Here is a 21344-nt window from a genome sequence, read left to right on the forward strand (position 1 = left end):
CTGAGCCACACCCCAGCCCCTCACTGGGGGATTCTAGGCAGGGGCTCTACCCCTGAGCATACTGATTTTTACTTTTGGCCCATATTTTCATTTAAAAATATTCCACACTTTCTTAGAGAAAGCGAACTTTTCTAAAGAGCCTAATAAACAAGTGAAAGGAGACAGTGGCAAGCCCGGCAGTAGTGGTGCAGGCTTGTAACCCCAGCATTTAGGAGGCAGAGGCAGATGAATCTGAGGTCTCAGCCTTGTCTACAGAGTAAATTTCAGGACAACCAGGGCTACATAGAGAAGCCCTGTGTCAAAAAACAAAACAAAAGAATACAGTGGCAGAAAGAAAACAGATAGAATGAAATTAGCCAGGAGTTGGCAGCTGTTGACACTTAAAATTTGGAGGACATGAACCAGTTAAGAATCCATAATTCAGAAGTCCAAACTCCAGCTGGCCGTAGTGGACACAACTGTAGTCCTGCCACTGGGAAGGTAGAGGCAGGAGGAGCAGGAGTTCAGAGTCGTCAATAGTTACAGTGTGTTTGGGGCAACCTGGTCTGTGTTAGAGCCTGAGATACGGCTCAGCAGCTAAGATGGCGGCTCTTGTAGGAGACCCAGATTCATTTCCCAGCACCCACACACTGACTCAGAACAGTCAGGTCTAATTCCTCTTTCTGTCCTCCGTGGGCAGTGCACGAATACCTACGCTCAGGAGACTACTCATACACATAGGTTTTTTGTTTTTTAGTAGCCGGGTTTGGTGGCGCATAGCTCTAATCCCATCATTCAGGAGGCAGAGGCAGGCGGATCTTTGAATTTGAGGCGAGCACGGTCTACATAGCAGGACATTCCAGGACATACATAACGAGATCCTGCCTCAAAAAATTGAATAATAATAAGAATAAAATAAGTGGGGAGCAGGAGGGCAGTTAATGTTTTCTGAGCTCTGTGCAAATATCCCCGTATCCTCAAAGGCTGTACTTTTCCGTTCCAAGCCTTTCCGAAAAGGGGTGTTCAGTTTATATTGTAGCACTCTGCTTCAGTGTCTGCGCACAGCTTTCCACGGCAGAGCTGTTTTTATGCCAGCTTGCCGGCTCACACACCATCTCTCCCAGGCCCCACGCAGGTCCCTGCGCAGGTTAGGCTCTGCTGGGTCCCGGCAGACCAAGGAGGCTTGAAAAAGCAAGAGCTGTGCCACGCCTAGGACTGCCTCCCAGAAAGCCCCGTGTGCCAGGCAGTGGTGGCACACGCCTTTAATCCCAGTACTCAGGAGGCAGGGGCAGGCGGACCTCTGAGTTCAAGCCCAGCCTGGTCTACAGAGTGAGTTCTAGGACAGCCAAGGCTACACAGAGAGGAAGACAAAGGCAGGGATGTCACAGTCCCCTGGAAGGCTTGCTTGTGCAATACGGGCCCAGTGCCCGTGGTTCCCACAGAAAGGAGCAGGTTAGTCGACTGGGCCCGCGGTATCCGGGCTGGAAGTTCTTGCTCTGGAAAGGAGTGGCTCATGGCCACACCTCTTTCAGCCAGTCTGTGCAGTTGTGTCTCCAGAGTTTCTCAGTGTGGCACACTCAGCTGCTCCCTTTTTGTTGTTTGAAAAGGGTCTCCCTGTATGGCCTCACCCTCCTTGAAACCTTGTGTAGACCAGGCTGGCTTCAGACTTGCAACAACCCTCCCGGTTCTATTTCCTGACCACTGGGATTATAGGTGTGCAGTCATGCCTGCCTAACTCACACATTTGCTCTTAGTTTGCCAAATTTTGCTTATTTTCAAGACAAGGTTTCTCTGTGTACCCCTGGCTATCCTGGAACTCACTCTATAGACCAGGCTGGCCTTGAACTCAGAGATCCCCCTGCCTCCACCTCCTGAGTGCTGGGATTAAAGGAGTGAGCCGTCACCTCCGGGCTTAGTTATTTATTTTATTATTTTACATGTATGCTTTGGATGTGTGTGGACCGCATGCAGGCAGGCATAGTGCCCACAGAGACCAGACAGGGTCAGATCCCTTGGAACTGGAGTTACAGACAGTTGTGAGCCTTCATGTGGGTGCTGGGAATTGAACCCGGGTCCTCTGGAAGAGCAGCCGGTGCCCCATCCCTTGCGTGTATCTTAGAGTTATTTTTGAGGAAGAACCTGCTTTTTCCTTCTTTGAGTTACTTTGTTCTGATTCTAAAAGTAACTCTCTGCCACTGTTAAGAATTTGGGAATCCAGAAAGCTATCACACTAGTGCACATAAAAACCCGATCCTTCTTGGTGCAGTGGCACAGGCCTTAATCCCAGCACTCGGGAGGCAGAGACAGGTGGATCTCTATGGGTTCATAGCCAGCCTAGTCTACAGAGTAAGTCCGGGACAGCCAAGGCTACACAGAGAAACCCTGTTCGAAAAGCAAGAGCAAACCAGAGCACGGTGGGCATTTTAGCACTTTCGCCAGCCTCTTTATTTGGAGTGGAGTTTGAATTTCACCACATCGGCGTCTCTACACCGTGAGTTGCTTACATGCCATGAACACAAGAGCTTCAAGTCTTTCTGGTCATCCTAGGCTACAAATTCTGGGTCAGCCTGGGCTACATGGTGAGACCTTGTCTTACCTCTCCTCCCTCCTGCAGATCATGCACGGTGAGGTGGCAGTGGCCGGTAAACCCAGTAGTTGGGAAGCTAAGGCGGGATTATCAGGAGTTCAAGGTTAGCTTGGGCTACATAGCAAAACCTGGCACTGACCAGTACTCAGGCAGTAGAAATGGGTGGGTCTCTGGAGTTTGCGGCCAGCTTGGTCTACATGTGAATTCTAGGACAGCCAGGGCTGCAGAGAAAGAGTCTCTCCCTTGTAGTAGCGCTCATCAGTCAATCCATAGGCCCAGCATTTGCTGACCATCTGCACACTAAGAGACACTTCCCCCTGGTGAGAGGAGGGCAGATAATATTTAATAAAAACAATGCCGAAACATTCTGAAAAGGAAAAGAAACCTGGTGAAGGGGCCCGGGTAGGAGCCGGGCCAGGAAAACTGGAGTGGTATACTTGTGATCCCAGCACTTGAAAAGCAGATTCAGGAGGAGTTCAGGGTAAGCCTTGGCTACAGAGGGACTTGGAATCCAGCCTTGGCTAAGTGAAAGCCTGTCCCCGACCCCCACCCTTCAAGAGGTTGGGAACTATTCAATTTTTGTATTCTTTTTTTCTTTTCTTTGAGACAGGGTGTCTCTGTGTAGCCCTGGTTGTCCTGGACTCACTCTGTAGACGAGGCTGGCCTTGAACTCACAAAGATCTGCCTGCCTCTGCCTCCCCAGTGCTGGGCTCACAGGGATGTGCCACCACACGCGGCTGATTGTCCTGGTCTGATTAAAGTTATTTTGCAGTGGGAATTTCAGAGTAGACAAACAGCAGACATGATGCAGGCCTCTTCCGGCTTCTCACGTCATCAGGATTTTGACTTGCTTCAGATATGGACAGTTTGGGGCTGGAGACATGGCTCAGCAGTTAAGGGCACTGGCTGTTCTTCCAGAGGACCTAGGTTCAATTCCCAGCACCCACATGGTCACTAAAAGGGACAAACTTCTAAAACTCCAGTCCCTGGGGACCTGATGCCCTCTTCTTGCCTCCTTGGGCATTGCACAAACACAGTGCACATAAAAACTTCCATAGGCACACACATACACATAAATAAAAATAATGAATACATAATCTTTAAAACATAGGAAAAGCTGGTAGTGGTGCCGTACACCTGTAATGGCAGGACTTTGCAGGCAGAGGCAGGCACACCCCTAGGTTCGAGGCCCGCCTGGACTTCAGAGCGAGTTCTGGGACAGCCAGGGCTGCACAGAGAAACCCTGTCTCAAGCAAACAAATAGCACCAAAAACCGTACATGGACTCACAGTTTGTCATAATTGCAGCATTAAGACACCGTGGTGGAATTTAACAGCCGTTTCGATGGACACTGTAGATGGCAGCAAGCAAGGCCTGTCAGAGACGGTGTTGCCCGTTCGTACCTGACACTGACCGTCTGCCGCAAGCATGGCAGTATTTTGGGAGTGATGGGTAGCTGAGCCAAGGTTGACAAACTGTTTAGGATCTCACCGTGTAGCCGGAGTTCTGCTGGTATTAAAGGCATGCCCCACCATGCGTGGCTGTCCTGGAGCTCACTCTGTAGTCCAGGCTGGCCTTGACACATGCCGTGATGCACACGAGGAGGGCAGAGGACAGCTTTGTGGAGCCCGTCGTCGTCTTCTTGTGGGTTTGGGGAATCATGCTCAAGTCATGGGATTTTCAAGGCAAGCTCTTGTATCTGCCAAGCTGTCTTGCCAACCCTGAGCCAGAGCCAGACTTGAGTGACGTGTAAAGGAAGAAGCCAGAGTGGGCATCTATGGGAAGAATACGTTGGGCGCACAAACTGTGTGCAGAGGCCTGAGGTAGGACTGACTGTGTTGTTTCGTTTTGGCTTTTGGAGACACAGTCTCGCAGAGCCCAGGCTAACCTCAAATTCACTAGGTCTCCAAGGAGGACCTTAGGGACCTTCCCAAGTGCTGGGATTACAAGTGTGTGCCTCCGTGCCTGGTGAGGACCGTGGCTGAGGACTAGAAAGGAGGCCGGGGGAAGCCAAGTCTGGTACGCCATGACTCATGGTGGTTCATTCAGGCATTTGCTGTAAACGGGGCAGAGCCACATCTGGATCGGAGGAGCGTCGTGACCAGCCATGGCCTCCAAAGGCAGCAGTGGGTTTTGTTTGTGCTGCTTGGCCTCTCAGGCCTCGGCCCAGCATTCAGTGCTGGTTCAGTGAACATTTGTCGTACAAATGGGACGTGTCGGGACACGTGGGGCCGTGGGGTTGCCCCTCTGGGCTCCGTGTGTAGATGTGATGTGATCTATCACGCCCTGTTCTGCGCGTGCTCATGGGCTTCGGTGCTTGTGGGCATCCGCATTCGGCGGGAACAGCCTCCGGGGCAGCCTGGGTGGCTGTTCTCAGTGTTGCCGTTACTTCAGGGGTCCTGGGGTGCCCAGCTGGAGATGAGGTACCCAGTGGACAGGCTGGAGGAGGGCCTGTCCCTGCTTCTGACCTTCGTTCCTCCCGTCCTCAGCTCCACGGAGAAGAACTGCTGTGTGCGGCAGCTGTACATTGACTTTCGGAAGGACCTGGGCTGGAAGTGGATCCATGAGCCCAAGGGCTACCATGCCAACTTCTGTCTGGGGCCTTGCCCCTACATTTGGAGTCTTGACACACAGTACAGTAAGGTAGGTCTGGCCCGTGGGACAGGATGGAGCAAAGGCGGGGTTGGTCGGGGGGGGGGGGGGGGGAAAGAGGGAGGTTGGACCAGTGTGGAGTCAGCAGGATAGGGTGGAAGGGAGACAGGGGACAGAAACAGGGAGAAGCAGAGAGAGATGAGAGTCAGAGAGCTGGCTGGGGAGAGCGGGTGAGATGCAGAAGCAGATTGGGAGGGTTGGAGATGGGAAATGAGTGAGTGATGGGAGAATCAGTGATGAGAGATAAGGAGAGACAGGGATGGGGACAGATGAAAGAGACAAAGGGATGGAAGCCTTTGGAAGAGAGACAATGGGAGAGTTGGGAGATAGGAAGAGACAAATGGAAGTGGGAGAGATAGGGAGGCAGGGAGATGGAAGTTGGGGAGCGACTCAGAGATAAGAGACAGAAATGTAGAGATGGACAGATGGGCAGAGTCCGTGGGACACCGATAGTGACCCTGGCCCGTCCGCAGGTCCTTGCCCTCTACAACCAACACAACCCAGGCGCTTCGGCGTCGCCGTGCTGCGTGCCGCAGGCGCTGGAGCCGCTGCCCATCGTCTACTACGTGGGCCGCAAGCCCAAGGTGGAGCAGCTCTCCAACATGATCGTGCGCTCCTGCAAGTGCAGCTGAGGCCCCGCCCCGCCCCGCCCCGCCCGGCAGGCCCGGCCCCGCCCCCGCCCCGCCCGCTGCGCCCGGGGCTGTATTTAAGGACACTTGCACCCCTGAGCCCACCTGGGGAGCCCATTAAAGGTGAGAGAGGACTGCTGGTCTCCGTGTAATTGGGCGCCACGTCGCGTCGCCCTCCTTGCAGAGGCTCTGGCGCCTTGTCCCGTCCTGTGGCACCGCCTCCAGCCCTCCGTACTGAACGCCTGCTTTGACCCCAGGATTCCGGTGGGCAAAGCTGGGAGCAGGGGGAAACCCGATTAGGCCGCGTTCGCAGTACTTCTGCCACTGCGCATCTGCTGAGACAATCCGGAAGAGCCTGACTTCCTGCTGTCTGGCGTGAGAATTGTAGAAGAGGGGGGAAAATGCTGCTTCCACGGGTTGTGTTTTGTGGTGGCTCACGTGACGAATGCCCGCGCTCTAGGAGGCAGAGGCGGGTGCATCTCCGAGGTTTAGGCTAGCCGGGGCTGTATGGTGGGACCCTGTCTCAAGCCACAGACCACAAAGTGCTGGTTCAGAGTTGGGGGTGGGGTGCTGAAATGCCAGCACTGGCAAGGAAGCCAGAGAATGAGGCACTTCCGGGCTCCATCAGACCCTGTCTCAGGACAAAACAACAGTGGTGGCTCACGAGGGGGCAGAGCTGGGTGGATCTTCAAGTTCAAGGCCAGCCTGGTCTGCAAAGTGGGTTCCAGGACAGCCAAACCAAAGTTCAAAAACCAGTTCAGTGTTTGGTGTTGGTGGCCGCCATGTGGCCTAGGAGGAAGTGGCATTTCAGATCTGAAGGAAGCTTAAGGAACGGATTCGGTGTGTGTGGGGGGATAGTCTTGGAAGACGGAAGTGACAAGGGACAGCCATTTTGGGGTGTGCCACCCCGTGAGGAACAACATGACTGGAAGGGAACAGGGATGGGCACTGAGTCAGAGCTAACCCTCCTACGCGTCAGGTGTGTGGCTGCTCACAGGCTCTTCCTATAGCCTAAGGGAGCAGGGTTTGGCAAACTTTGGCCCATAGCCTGCCCCAGCCTATAGCCTGTTTCTGTGGATAAGGTTCTGTTGCCCACAGCCACACTCTCCCTTCCTCCACACACTGTAGCTGTATTGCTGTGTCTGCAGCCTGGTGTGTGTGTGTGTGTGTGTGTGTGCGTGTGTCTGTGTGCGTGTGCGCGCGCGCGCGCGCGCCAGAGACAGTACCTGGTCCTTCAGAAAAAGCCTGCTTTAATCGGTGTGGTGGTGTATGCCTGTAATTTGAACAGGAGGCAGAAGCAGGAGAGCACAGCAAGTTCAAAGCCAGTGTGATCTGCATAATTCCCAGACGGCCAGAGCCTGACTGGACCCTCCCGTTCTCTCCAAAAGCTCACTTACCCATTTTGGGAGACCGTGTGCTCTTTGCAGGAAGATGCGCCCACACATGGGAGCTGTTATTTCTTAAATCCACTGAAGTAGTGAGTTTTGTGGCGTATCAAGAGTATGGGACCCTGGGAGAACTTGGGGGATGCATAGTATTACCAGATGACCTAATAAACAGTACAGGGCCTTGTCTCTGGTAAGTCACGGAGTTAAAATGAGTGTGTGTGTGTGGAGTGAGAGTGACCTCAGGGAAATACATTACCCAGGCAAGATATACTGGAGGCTGGAGCCCAGCGGGTGCTGTGTTCCATCTCCCCATCTGTTGGAATGAGCTGGTGAGTTCTCTGCTGCTTCCTCTGTCTCCTCTCTTCTGGGTTTCACTTCCCTTGCCCCCTGCCTTCCTCAGGCCCCCAGGGCTCCTGGACTTGGTTTTCTCTCAGGGATTGTCCGGGAGGCTGGCGGGCAGTACAGTTCCTATGGTCTAAGGAGGCCTCCCGGCCTCTTCCCAGTCTGGGTGTGAGAACTCTGAGGACCAGGCTGGGGGGCTGGGAGAGCTCACTCTGTAAAGACAGTTGTCACAGGAGCTCACAGCACTGAAGACTGGCCCCAGCAGAGACAGAAGCGAGGACACAGCCTGGATCGCTGTCCCTGGAGTCCCTCAGGGATTGCTGAATGGCTCTCACCATCCCTAGCAGACACCAAAATATGGACAGTGTCCCACGACCACACCAATGCATTCAACTCTCAGGACCTGGAGGTTCTGACACCTGGCAGCAGTCACAGGCCACACCACGTATGCAGACTATAAACTAGCCCAGCCCCGGGGCCTCCCAGGGACAGGGCGTGGGTAGAAAGTCCGATAGAAAAGGCCGTCTCACAAGTGCAGTTCTCAGCCGTGGCTCTACCGCATGCCAGACGGTGTCCCAACACAGCAGACGCATCCCAGCTCTGGAGCCCTGTTGGGAACCGGTCTCCCCCCAGCAGCCACACAAACATCCTCCATGGGGTCATGCCCATTGCATGACCCGTTGCAAACCCTCTCATACCACACACACTGAGGTCCCGAACACGTCATGACTCCAGCCACGACTCCAGCCAGACGACTGGCTCTGCTGTCACAGCTACCGGCTGACACCCTTCACACACACCCACTTGCTGGGGAGTCCCAAGGGGCCCCACAGACCCAGACGCAGTCACACCCAGGATCCCAGACGTAGCAGCTCCCACGCACCCGGACACACCCCCAGGGCTGCTGAACCCTTCCTCACACCGGCCACCCAGCCCGCCCACCTGCCTGTTGCTCCCCACAGGCCCGGCTGGCGGGCACGGGGGAGGGGAAACTGCAGGCACAGCACCCCTGCTGGCCCTTGTTCTGCCCACTGCCCTGGCACTTGGGCTCGCCGGTGGCCCGACCCATCCCTCCTGCCCAGCGGCTTCTACCTCAGGCCTCCTGGCATGGGGTTGCTGGTGGGAGGGAGCCTGGGTTCCGGCTGTAGCCCCGGCTTCCTGTCCAGCTCTCGGGGCAGGAAGCAGTCCAGGAGGCCTGCACAGGCCTTCCTGCCCCCGTCCTGGACCTGCTGGGGCCTGGGGGAGTGGGGAGGGGACCGGAACAAGATTCCCCTTGAAAGCCTGCTTCCCCGGCATGGCACACACAGTACCAGTGTGTTTTGTCTCCAGTGTGACTTCATAGGTGTTCAGAACCCCCCCCCCCCCCCCGCCCCTGGTTGCTGGAAGGCTTTTGGCCAGCATGGTATTGTCAGTTTGGGGGGGTGTGTTCAGCTCCCCGTTTGTGGCCAGTGAGTGCCACATTTCTGCTGAGTGTCTGCTGCCTCCCATTTTTGGCTGGGCAAGCTGGGAAGGTTCTCTCTGTGGGCTCTCTGCTGGCACTCGTGGCTGGTGAGAGTGTACCAGTGGGACGAGTTTTTAGTCTGATTTTTTTTTTTTTCTTCAGCATCTTCACAGTTCTCTGGGTGTAAAATTTTACAGCTTTAGTGTCAGTTCCACTTGAAACCAGGGTTGTTGGTTTTGTTTTTCTTTTTCTTTTTTTAATGCTTGTGGTCTGTGAGAAGGACTTTCTGGAAAGGTGTTGTGTGTTTTGTTTCTCACATGAGCTGTTTTTGATACACACGTATGATAGTTTCTGGTGTCTGTGTGCCTTGTGGGTGTGTGATTTGTGAGTTAAAATTGTGTGTTTTTAAAGACTTAGTTTAACATTTTTAAGTATGCACACGTGAGTGCGAGGTCAGCGGCCGGGCTGAGAACGAGAGCGTAACTCCAGGCCTCGTGTGCTAGGGAAGTGGTTTTAATCTTTACTCACGGTCTTTGAACTCCTAATTGTCCTGCTGCTCGCTCTAGAGCAGCGGTTCTCAACCTGTGTGTGGAGACCCGCTTTGACAAGCGGGTCTTCGAAAAACCTTTGTTGAAAAGGTTTTCAAACAACCTTTTCACAGGGTTCACCTAAAACCATTGGAAAACCTAAATACTTACGATTTATAGTGGCAAAACTATGTTAGAAAAATTAGTTATGAAGAGCAATGAAAACAATTTCACCGACTGTGTTAAAGGGTCGCAGCACGAGGAAGGCTGAGGCCGGCTGCTCTCCAGTGCTTGGGTTTCGGCTCTTATGCCCCAGGCAAGCACTGTACCAGCCGCGTGACAGCCTCGCCCTGAGGGCAGCGTCCTGTGGTTGCTGTTTTGTTCATGGAGTAACAGGTGGTTCACAGTTTGCATCCATGGTGCTCGGCGTGTGTGTGAGAGGCAATGCCGGGCTCTGAGGCCTGCCCGTCCCTTTAGATGGGTTTCAGCTAGGGTGGGCATCTGTGCGCAGGTGGAGCTGGTTCTGTGGGCTGGTGGCTTCTGCGTGTGAGTTGTCTAGGCCACTTTTGAAGGTGTCAGGGTTAGGACTGGGGGCGGGGCAGGGTGGCCGGCACCCTTCACTGCTGTTTTCGTGCGAAGCCGTTGGCTGTTGTCTGACCGGTGCTGCTTGGCCTTTGTGCCGAGTGGAGCCTGTCTGCGGTGTCCCTTTGCTGGCGGGTGCCACGCTGGCTCAGAGCTGGCTGTGGCAGCGGGTAGGGCAGGGCAGGGCAGGGGCTGTGGTGGGCACTGGCCTCACGCCCAGCCTGGGTATAAATATCCCCGGGCTGCCCGCCGCTGTTTACCCGGCCCCAGCCCTGGGGGCGGCAGCAGCCCAGCGAGTCCTGGGGGTGGGGGTGGCCAGGCCACAGCGTAGACATTTCCTTCTGCTCAGACGGGCCGGCAGCCTTGCTGCCCTCTTGTGGGTGGGGGCAAGGTGGTGACCCCTTCTTTAGGTTCCTGGGCCACCCGTGGAGCTCTGACCTGGATGTCCCAGGGTCTGGGAGACAGACGGGAAGGGGGTGGACTAGGAGACAGCAGGGAGAGGGACAGGAAAGAGGGTGAAGGCTGAAAGGGGGTGGGCGTGCGTAGGGGTGGGGCAGGCCACTGACAAAGGTGGCAAGAGCTCAGAGCCTGGTGACCGACAAGGGACAGAGACATGTGTTGGGGGATTGCAGCCAGGGAGGAGATAACAGACAGCAGAAAGAAAGGAGGACAGAATGGGGCAGGCAGGGACCTCCCCAGAAAGGAGCTGAGGCTGGCGGAGCAGGCAGTGGGAGAGATGGGGGAGGGGGTAGGCACAGGCGCAGGACAACACCCAGCTTAGACCTGGCCAGGGCAGGCCAGGCAGGAGACATGGGGTGGGGGCCGGATGCCCATGGAGGGGCTCTCCCTCCCTGACTCAGCCTCTCTGCCTGCCTGTCCTCAGGACCCAGATCAGAGAAGCCAGCGACTGTGGGGGCTGCACAAGCAGGGCGTGCCTTTGCTGTCTCTGCCCCCTTCTGTCTCCACCTTTCTTCCTGTCTCCTCATCTAATCCCTGTCCTTGTGGCCAGCCCCACCTCTGTCTCTCATTTGCAGACTGAACCATCTGACTAACCCCAGATCCTGACTCAATGGCTGTGTGGCTCAGCTCTTTTTAAAAGTTACATAACAGACTGATGGATGACAGAGTTTCTAAAGTAAATTTAATGATCCGGACAGCAACTGAAAATACATGAGCCAACACAAGTCCCCAAAAGAGCACTCCTGGCTCCTGTCCAGTGTGGCTGGACCCTGGGGGACAAGGGTGGGGCTGTAACTGCTTAGCACCCGCCACCATAGCACGAGCCACAACACCTGCACCTTCTGTTGTCTTCGAGGCCTGAGGAAGTCCGTCTTCCTGTCTCCACCACTGTCCAGCTCGGGTAGTCACCTGGTGGCCAACTGGCCGAGAGGCGTGGAGGGTTATGTGCCAGTCTTGGCTCTACCTGGGAGGCCAGCTGGTCTCAAGGTGCACATGGCTACTGCTGGGCCCTTTCCATCCATCGTTGGTGACAAGTGGCAGTTGACATTGTGGTTCTAGGGTTGTCAGGAGGCCTGGCCCTGGCTGAGCTGCTGAGGATCTTTTGCTACTTTAAGTAGCTCTCTGCGAGTTTAGTTGACCCAGAGGGCAGAGCCAAGATCCAGGGGTCAGGACCTTGGCTCCACAAAGCAGTTTTGAGGGTCCTTCAGGTATGTCCAGAGCAGAGTGCCAGCCACCACCATTCTGTCTCCAAGCAGCTTGGACCCTCAGGGCCAGACGTGCTAGCACCCTGTTCTCAGGAGCAGGTCCCTGTGGTCTGCTGGGGCTGCCAGGGCTGGGTGTGGGGCATGGGAAGGTAGGACGTCTGGGTTCCCACAGGCCACGGCTGAGTCACAAACAGCCATCTGGCTCTCATTAGCCCAGGGCAGCAGGGGGCTCTGTGGGGTGGGCCCTGTGGCCGGCTGGGGGCAGGGACACTGGGGCAGGCTGTGTGTCTGTGGTGACTCAAGACCATGATAACAGGCTGTGCGCATTTGGGGAGTGTAAACAGGAGAGGGAGAAGGAGGTGGAGGAAGTGAAGAAAAGGAAAATTGTGGCTGGGAAGGGGGGCTGGGGGGAAAAGAGTCCCCGCCTTCAAGTTCCTCCTATACTGGCTCTGTGGTGCCCAGCTCTGCCTCTGCCAGCACTCTCAGCCAGTGTCCACACGTACCAGAGGAGGCTTGTGCCACCTGGGTTCCCTTGACCCCTGCCCTCAGGGAAGGCTTCTGCTGCCCTTGGCTGCCAGGCCTGGGGGAGGGGACATAGAGAACCAGAGTCATAAAGGCTGAGACAGAGGGATAGACAGCAAGGTCTGGAGAGAAATGAAATGAACAAGGAGGCCTGAAGAGTGAGGTGGGACCTCTGGAGAAGCAAAGTGGTGCCCAGTGTAGGACATGGGGACAGAGGGGTGGGGAAGCCCAAAGCTGTGCTGGGGACCAGGTGTGCTTGAAGTACATGCTAGCATCTGTGTGACAGTTGGCAACTGCCAGGTGACTGTTGGGGCCCTGCTGGGGGCACAGAAAGGCAGAGGGTGGACCTAGGAAGCTAGAGGAGGCAGTGACACCAGAGAGGGGAAGAACAAGCCAGGCAGGCCAGGCATGGTGACTCACCTGCGGGCACAGCGTGTGAGAACTGAGGCAGGAGTACGGAGTTTCAGACTAGCCTTGGCTACAAAGAGAGTAGCAGGCTAGCTGGTGCTCCTCAGCAAGGTCCTATCTCAAAGAGAGAAGCACTGGGTGCGGTGGCACAGGCCTTTAATCCCAGCAGGCAGGAGGAAGGGGCAGGTGAGCTCTGGGAGCTCAGGGCCAGCATGGGCTGCAAATGGAGTCCCGGACAGCCAGGGCCACAGAGAAACCCTGTTTGGGGTGGGGTGGGGGTGAGGGGAGACAGACAGACGGACGTAATGATGTTCCTGGGGAGAAGAGTGGGAACCTGTAAACAAAGCGGAGGTGATGGTCCCAGAGTCACTAAGCCAGCCTGTCATCAGCTGCCAACATGGGTGGCTGCCAGGGCGGGGGCAGTCAGTCCCCATCCAGGTCTAGCTTGGGCACATCCTCAGGCTCCTCTTCATCAAAGTAGCGCTCCTCCTCGTCACGAGCCACGATGTCCAGGTTGTCAAAGTCGGGGTTGTCATCCACCGTGCTGCAGGAGGAAAGCCGTCAGCGGCTGGGCACGGAGGCCCAGGTCTGGGGACCTGACCCCTGGGTACCCTGGGGCCTTCTGGAATCCCAAAGGGGGGCCTTCCCAACCAGTCTACATAAAAAGGCTTCTCAGGTCCTGCCTCTAAGGGCCACCCGGCCCCACTGGCCCCACTACTGTGGATCTGCGTCACCACCGCTCTGCATGGGAGGGGTCTCCTTCAGGCAGGGAATCTCGCATGCACCTGTCCCTTGCTTTAACCCTAGCTCTGGCCTCTGCTGCCCTCCTGAGGGCACAGGTCTGGGCCTACCTCTGACGTCCTTGGGGCTCCCTAGTGTGGCAGCAGGGCCGGCCCACAGGGGCCACGCCCACTGCGCAGCCTTGGTGGCCCCAGCTGGCACTACATGAATCCCACATGCGGGATGGACCCCATGTCGGCTGTTAGCAGGGTCCCTGTTCCACTGAAGCTATTTGTGGACACAGTACACATGCCATTGGGCCTGGGTGTAGGCAGGCAGGGTCCTGAGCTGCCAGCCCCAGGGATGAAATCATAAGGAAGAGACTGGCTCAAATGACAGCCATTTATCTTTTTTTTTTTTTTTTTCCCTTCCTTCTTTCCTTTTCCTTGAGTCAGCGTCTTACGTCACCCTGGCTGGAACTCAAGAGATCCAACTGCCTCTGCCTCCAAGTGCTGGGATGAAGGTGTTGTGTCATCAGGCTTCACTTCAGTGTTTTGTCACAACCCCCAGAGTGACTGACACCAGGACCCACGGTGGGGAAATAGTTCAGGGCCCTCTAGCGCCATTAAGGGGGTCCCTCTGAGGCTAGGTGGGGACCTGCTTGTGGCTGGGAGGCACCTGTAGTCGAAGCCCCCGTCTTTGCCGTCCAAGAAGCGCTGGTGCATGCGGCTGGTGAACTCCATCCGCAGGATCAGCCTCTCTTCCAAGTCGGGCACCCAGGCCTCCGTGTCTTTGTCTGATGTCTGGTCTGTGGAAACACCCAGGAGTGTGGCCTGAGGGACTCTGACAGGCTACCGTCCTATGTCCAGCCCCGTGCTGTCAAGACAGCCCAGTCCCTGCCCTTCTGGGGCGCACACCGGATGCAGTGGTCATGCTGGGCCCTGGAGACTGGAAGAGATGGCAGGCAGCGGGTGAGGCCAGACCTTCTCGTCTCACAGGTTGGGGCCCAGCTGGGTGACACCACATGGGGAGACAGGCCTGGCAGGGTGGCCTGCTCCTGGCCCTTACCTTCCTCATCACTGTCCTCCTCTTCCTCAAAGCAGGCCTCCTCCTCTTCCTGCTGCCTGAGCAGCTGCTGCTGCAGCTCCCGTTCCTGGTAGGACTGAAACAGCAGGTCGGAGAGTGGATAGGAAGGTGTGCTGGGGGCGCCGGGCTTGGGGGCCTGGGGGGCCGGGGTGCGCGCGCTGAGCTCTTCCTCTGTGAGGTACTGTCCTATGTACTGCTCATAGAGCAGCGGGGCGCGGATCCGCATCTGCTCGTCGCTGAAGTACTCGCCGCCTGTAGGCAGGAGGCAGGATGTGTGTGAGCACACGTGCCTGAGCATGGACTCGTGTGCCCTGTCTGTAAGATGTGTGCATTTGTACGTGATAAACCACCCACAGGGGCCTGAGGTCTGTGGGGCACTGAGTGCGCAGCCTCGGTGGAGCCACTGGTAGCCAAGGCTGGCGTCTGATTCAGAGTCTCCTGCTGGCTTCCCAAACTCTAGGGCATGACCCACCACACCAGGCTCTTCTTCCTTCGTGCTCTGCACCTGTGTTTTTCTCAGGGTGGCCTTGTGTCCCCTAAGCCACACGTAAATCCCCACCCTGGCTTCCAGCAGTGCTTTCTGTGCATGGTGTGCAGACGGCAACGCCTGTTCCTTAGTGGCAAGTGAGCACCAAAATGCCGTGCGTGGCGTTAGTGTAGCCATCTGAATGCCACTCCTGCCAGTGCCTGAAAGGCTTAGGCAGGGGAATCTGAGCAGTGCGCCAGCTGCCACGCTGTCATCCACTGAGTTCTGACCCTGTCTCCTGGTGTGCCTGGCTCCTTCCCCAGGACCTTTCTGTCCCTGGAGTTACTGGGGGTCTGGCTTCCTGCACCCTCTTGCTCGGCTTGAGCCCTGCCTCCCTCCCACCCCCTCCCACCTTGGATGAGCTCGCGCAGGGCAGCGTATCGGCGGTTCCGAAGGCGGGTGCGCAGGGTTCGGGGGCGGGCAGTGCCCTGGCGGGCCACCTCGGCACAGTAAAAGTCGGCGCGGTGATCCCCGCGCAGGTGGCCGAAGCAGCCCAGGTGCTCTTCTCGGAGGCCCGCACGGAAGCGCTCCAGGAACACCAGCGGCTTCTCGTGGTACAGCTGGCGCAGGATGGCCACCTTCTCATGCTCTGTCAGGTCGGGCTCACCCTGCTGCTGACTGCACACAGGCAGGTGGCTGGCAGCGATGGCACGCAACATGGCACTCACAGCCGGGCTCTCGGCCTGGGAGGCCTCGCCATCCGGGACGCCATCCGGGACGCCTGGTGTGCTGGCCGCTGCATCCTTGTCCTGGGGACCAGACGGAATGGAAGTCTGGCTCAGCTCACCCCAGTGCACACGTCTGGGTTCCACAGAGTCTGTGGGACAAGAGGAGTCTTTAGTTAAAGGCTGGCAGGGCATCAGGGTAAGGGGGCTCAGGCAGGAGGCTGGGTGCTGACACACTCACCCAGCTCGCATTTACTGAGCACCTACTATATTCTGGTGAACGCTCTAGGCCCTAGACAGATCATGGTGAGCAAGTGGTCCCTCTGAGATGCTGAAGTCAATAATCTAATTAACTAACAAATACATGTGTGTTAAGTGTTTCCCTGGCTGTGGAGAAAAACAGAGACAGAAGCCTGGCACACCTTTAATTCCAGCATGGTGGAAGCAGAGGCAGGTGGATCTCTAGGAGTTCAAGGCCCGCCAGGACTATACAGTGAAACTGAATCTCAGAAAACAAATGCACAACAATAGAAACCTAAAACCAATAATGATGATGACGACGACGGTGGTGGTGATGCGTAAACACGGGAGGCCATGTGAGGACGGCAGTTTCATCAGAGGGTAACAATACTAAGGCTTGCCAGGAAAGTGACGTCTCGTGGCTGGACAGATGGCTCACCACTTGCAAGCTGCTCTTCCAAAGTCCAGTTTGAAATCCTAGCACCCACACGGCGGCTCACAACTGTCTTCTAACTGCAGTGAAGGGGTGGAACACCTTCTGGCTTCCCTAATACAGACTTGTGATTCACACACATGTATGCGGACACAACACCTAACAGATAACATGGAAATTGAGTGTTTCTTTTTAATGACAGCTGAGAGAAGAACTGAGGTGCTGAGGCTGTTCTGCACTTCTGGGGAAAATAGTGTTCTCATCGGTGCAGGCCCTGAGGACTCTGCCTGTTTCCTTGGTGACATTAAGATACTTTCAATGACTTGTCGAGTGACAACGGTGGCTTGAATAAGAATGCCTCCACAGGCTCATGCATTTGAATGCTTAATCACCAGGGCGTGCACAATTTGAAAAGATTAGAAGGATTAGGAGGTGTGGCTTTGCTGGAGGAAGAGTGTCACTGGGTCTCTGAGGTTTCACAGTTAATGCCAAGCCTAGAGCTTCTGTCTGTAGATCAGGATGGAGCTCCCAGCTGCACCTGCCCGAGGCCTGCACTGCTGCTCTAGTTAACACCCGCCTGCACTCGGCCTGCGCTGCTGTTCTAGCACCTGCCCGCCCCCTGCCATGCTCCCACCATGACGACAACGGACTAACCTATGAGACTGTGAGCCAGCCCCAACTAAATGCTTTTTTTAATGTGAGTTGCCGTGGTCATGGTATTTCTTCACAGCAACAGAACAGTAACTAAGACAATGACCGACATGCTCATTCACTTCCCCTTAGGTATCCCACACCCCCCAATCATTCTCAAGTCTGTGGGAAGTCCTGAGCCAGGAGTGTGGCCTGCCCTAGGGCAAACCCCTACAGGCTCTGCTCTCAAGCGAGGAGGCCAGTCTGATATGGGAGGTCATGATTAAAGAAAGATGACTTATGCGACAAACAGGAAACCCAGACGCTGGGTAAAGCCAGCTGTTTTCAAGGGTAGGAGGGAACTTCAGCCAGCAGGCGTCATTCTCAGCTAACTGACTGGGATGAGCAGGAGAGGGGGATGCCCACAATGGGTACTGTGGGTATCAGTCACCGAAGCAAGAGAGGCTGGAGCTGGAGCAGGGGCTGGGAGCTGGGAGGAGGGTCAGGAAGGTGCCGGAATGGACAAGCCATGAGGGTGGAGGCCTGTGTGGGTTAGGGGAAGGGCCAGCGCTCTGGCCTAGGGGACAGCCAAACCACCCCAGAGACAGGGACACAGGTGAGAAGCAGACTGAGCTAGGGAAACTGCCTTGGGTACAGGGGACCTTTGAGAGGTCATATCTAAGAAAGTGATGGGACACGGACCTCCAGGCTCCCCCAGAGAAAGGTCCAGAACTGGAGACATGGTTGTCAGAGCTGGGCAGAGGCAGGCCATGTGAAGCGGAGTGTGTGCAGACAGAACACAAAGCAGATGCTGTGTGTGGGGAGAGGACATCCTGGCGAGAGCTAAGAACCAGGTCCCCCAAAGACAGACACGTCTTAATTACTGGACCCTGTAACGGTAGTGGGAGGGGAGAGGAAAGCGTCTCTACAAGTATAATTAAGGCTCTTGAAAAGTGAGAGCTTATTCTGGATTAAATATCCAAAATGTAGTAAGAGACACTGAGGAAGGGCTGAAGAGATGGCTCAGAGGTTAAGGGCGCCAGCTGCTCTTCCAGAGGTCCCAGCTTTGATTCCCAGCCCCTATCACAATCATTTGTAATCCAGTTCCTGGGGCTCTGATGCCCTCTTCTGGCCTCTGTGGGCACCAAGCACACACATGATACACAGACATGCATCTGGGCAAAGATTCCATACACATACAACAACAAAATGGAAAACTATGAGAGACCAAGGAAGATCAGACACACAGGGTGTGTCTATGAGGGTGGAAGCAGAGACCAGACTGCAGGCCAACAAGTGCCAGGAGCCATCTCTGAAAGGAAGTGACAAGCAACAGCCTAGAGCCTGTGGTTTATTTCTGTCTGGTAATGGTAAGTTCAGATTTCACTTCTGTTCATTTAAAACACCCAGTTTCTGGTAACGTGGAATGGCAGTAATAAGGAAAAACCAAGGGCTAAGAAAGAGCAGCCTGAGACACAGGAAAGAAGCAGAGCATGCTGTCTCCCAAGGCCAGCTTGCACTGGCTCCTGTAAGCAGTACCGTAAGAAAACAGTGTGGATGCTGGACAGGGTGGCATACACATGGAGTCCCAGCACTCAGGAGGCTGGGCTACAGGGTGAAACCCTGCCTCAAATAAACAGACAAATAAGCGTTCAAACAAACACTGAAAATGTAACAAAACAACAAAGCTAGTCAACCAGATCAGCAGCCATGCCTAACTGCACGTGGAGGCAGCACTGGGCTCCTCCGTCACTGGACGCGCTCAGGGGAAAGCCAGGTTGGGGTGGGTGGTAGGGCAGAACATGCTGAGCAGTGCACACCACGCTGAAGAAGTCAGGTGAGGGCATTGTAAGGGCCAAGGGGCACACCGCCCGTTTCTTTTGATAAAAATACTTGGGAGTGCCAGGACTACCGTCCTGCTCCACCACAAACGGTACACGGGGACAGGGGGGCTTCAGGCATGCTAGGCAAGGATTCCTATAAGCCATAGCCTCAGATCCTGGCTTTGAACTTCCCATCCTCCTGCCTCAGGCTCCTGATCATAGGTCTGTCTCACCACGTCTTGCTCCAGAGTCTCTTTTAGGTTTGGAGGTATGGCTTAGTAGTAGCAAGTATAATTAGCATTCATAAGGCCCAGGGCTTGAGCCCTAGCACCAAAAAGTTTATAAGATATATACAATTTTATTATGGAAAACCACAAACATCATATACATACACACGTATTCATATATGTATATATATATTTTGTGAGGCAGGGACTCACTCTACAGGGTCTCATCTTATAACCCAGAACTCACTATGTAGTCCAGGCTGTCTTCAAACTCAAGGCTGACCTCCTGCCTCAGTCTCCCAAGTGCCAGGTTTACAGGTGTAAGCCACCACAACCGAAGCTTTTCAAAGACTGAAACCCACAGAGGTAGAACTCATAGACACCCGTCTCTACATTCATAACCCGCTATTCAGCTTCAGTAGGGTCCCGATTCTTGGTTGTCAAGTGGCTTCTTGTATACCTCACCCCACGTCGACTACTCTGAAACAGGGAGTTTTTAAAGTGAGCAAGACAAAAGCATTTTAAAGGCAGGCATGGTAGCACAGGGCTGTCACCCCAGCGCCTTGGAGGCTGAGACAGGAGGAAGGCAATTTGGAGGCCAGCCTGACTATATAAAGAGTGACTGGGAAAACAAAACAACGCAAAAACAAAACACTCAGGCAATACTTGTGGGAAGTCAGTAGACAAGGGAAAGCCATTGAAGGTGCGAGCGAAAAGGGACCTAAGGAGCAGAATGGCCTGCAGACTTTGGGGGTGGGGGAAGTTGGAATGCAATGGGAACTGTTGGTTTGCTGTAGTGAGCTTGCACGGGACAGGAGGAGAGCTAGCTTGGGGCACAGAAAAACTCAAGTTGGCATAGAAAGATGTAACTTGAGAAAGGTTGGTCTGAGACTGGAAGACTCGCACGGGAGTTTATTTCTGCTTGAGGCGTCGGCATGGTGAGAAATGGGTTGGCCTAGGACACGGAAAGGGGTTCATTTCGAAGGAAATGGAGGGAGACGTCCACCCGCCACAAGGCCGAATAACCTGACCCCAAAGTGGAACAAGGGATGAACGTGCCGGTAAACTGAGGTCAGACTTCCTAGAGAGTCCTCTCAGCGTTTGCCGGAACCGTTTCCTGGTCACACCACACGAGCACCCTCCCGTCGCGGGCGCCTGGCCAGAGCCTCACCATCATCGCTCTTCCTCTCCGCCACTGCCGCGGCTGCCAAGGCCTCCATGACAGTCCTCTCCGATGCACTAACCGCCGCCGCAGGCCGCGGAGGCCACTCAGGACCCTAGGAACCCGTACTCATTTCCGGCTAGTGTCTCGGGCCCAGGGCTTAAGCTGCACCCAGGCACCAAAGTTCCGGGTCAAAGGTGGATCTTTATGCGCATGCGCAGCCCCGCCTCCGGCAACCTGGTACAACAGAAGGGCGCTAGGTCTAGCGGATTTATCCTTAGCCCGTCAAATCGGAGGGTCGACGGGGATCCCGTCTTTTGGGACCTGCTGTAACTCCAGCTCCTCTCGTGGCTAATATTTGGAATGGTTGTTGCCTGAGCACCCTCCAGGAACAGGAACATCGCAGACTCTCGAATATGCCTTTTAATTAAAACGTTTATGTAATCAGGGGACGGCTTCTGGGAGTGGGGATAGAATTCAGTCGTCAGGATGGGCAACAACCGTCTTGAAGCGCTGAGCCGTCTCACCCACCTTTGTGCTCTTTGTAGGTTTGACTTCCAGCCTGTGGCTAGCGTGAGCGGAGGTCAGGGAGAGTACCTCTGTGTTTCCAAAAACGGAGGGAGCTGCAGATGTGAGGGACGAGTGTGGGAATTCGTGGAAACGGGGCACGCGGGGAAGGCGGGGAGCTGCCCATCACAGGCTGAGCCGGAGGCTTTCAGGTAGGGATATGGCCCAGATAAGACCTGAAGGGACGGGCAGTTGTTTCTGGCAGTTTGGCTGGCATGGGTATTTCTCGGTGCTGTAACACTTTACTATGGACAGGGCAGACAGCAATCGGAGGCAGAGAAGTCACTGGGGGTCTGAGCCAGCCTGTCCCTTGGCGAGTTCCAAGCTAGACAGGGTTTTATAGCAAGGTTTTGTCCCAAGAAAGCGTAACAGCAAAAGAGGGTCCCACAGCATAGAGGGTTTCATAGTCCTGAGGTGGCCGGAGCCTACAGCGTTTGGGGAAGGGAACCAAGGAAAGGAACTGGAGAGCGTTATGAGGAAGCTGGTGCATAAATCTAGAAACAGGCTCGAGGAGGGAGAACTCGGCTTGCATTCCGCTCAGATG

At 55.3% G+C, this 21344-nt stretch overlaps 2 protein-coding genes across 3 annotated transcripts in view; one reads left to right on the forward strand and one right to left on the reverse strand.

The window, feature by feature from the left end:
- The window catches only part of Tgfb1 (transforming growth factor beta 1), an 18712-nt gene extending 12737 nt beyond the window's left edge, over window positions 1–5975 (forward strand). Inside the window, exons 6-7 of the mRNA XM_055617379.1 lie at window positions 5056–5209; window positions 5692–5975. Coding sequence (XP_055473354.1) covers window positions 5056–5209; window positions 5692–5850 — 313 coding nt within the window. The 3' untranslated portion in view covers window positions 5851–5975. The remainder of the gene's footprint in view (window positions 1–5055; window positions 5210–5691) is intronic.
- Window positions 5976–11251: 5276 nt separating this feature from the next.
- Ccdc97 (coiled-coil domain containing 97) lies at window positions 11252–20425 on the reverse strand. Of its 2 annotated transcripts, XR_008721302.1 has the most exons (6): window positions 20243–20425; window positions 15406–15870; window positions 14510–14779; window positions 14120–14249; window positions 12734–13265; window positions 11252–12371 (listed from the first exon to the last, which is right to left on the reverse strand). XR_008721302.1 is itself a non-coding variant. In XM_055617371.1 (5 exons), exons 1-5 carry the CDS (start codon window positions 20289–20291, stop codon window positions 13145–13147), a joined length of 1035 nt encoding a protein of 344 aa, XP_055473346.1. In that variant the 5' UTR covers window positions 20292–20425; the 3' UTR covers window positions 11252–13144. The 2 variants fall into 2 exon arrangements, 1 of the variants encoding a protein (XP_055473346.1); XM_055617371.1 differs by having other exon boundaries at window positions 11252–13265.
- Between the last annotated feature and the right edge of the window lie 919 nt (window positions 20426–21344).

The sequence above is a fragment of the Psammomys obesus genome, unplaced genomic scaffold (genome assembly GCF_907164565.1).
Source record: "Psammomys obesus unplaced genomic scaffold, mPsaObe1.curated_primary_1811, whole genome shotgun sequence".
In the NCBI taxonomy this organism is placed as follows: Eukaryota; Metazoa; Chordata; class Mammalia; order Rodentia; family Muridae; genus Psammomys; species Psammomys obesus.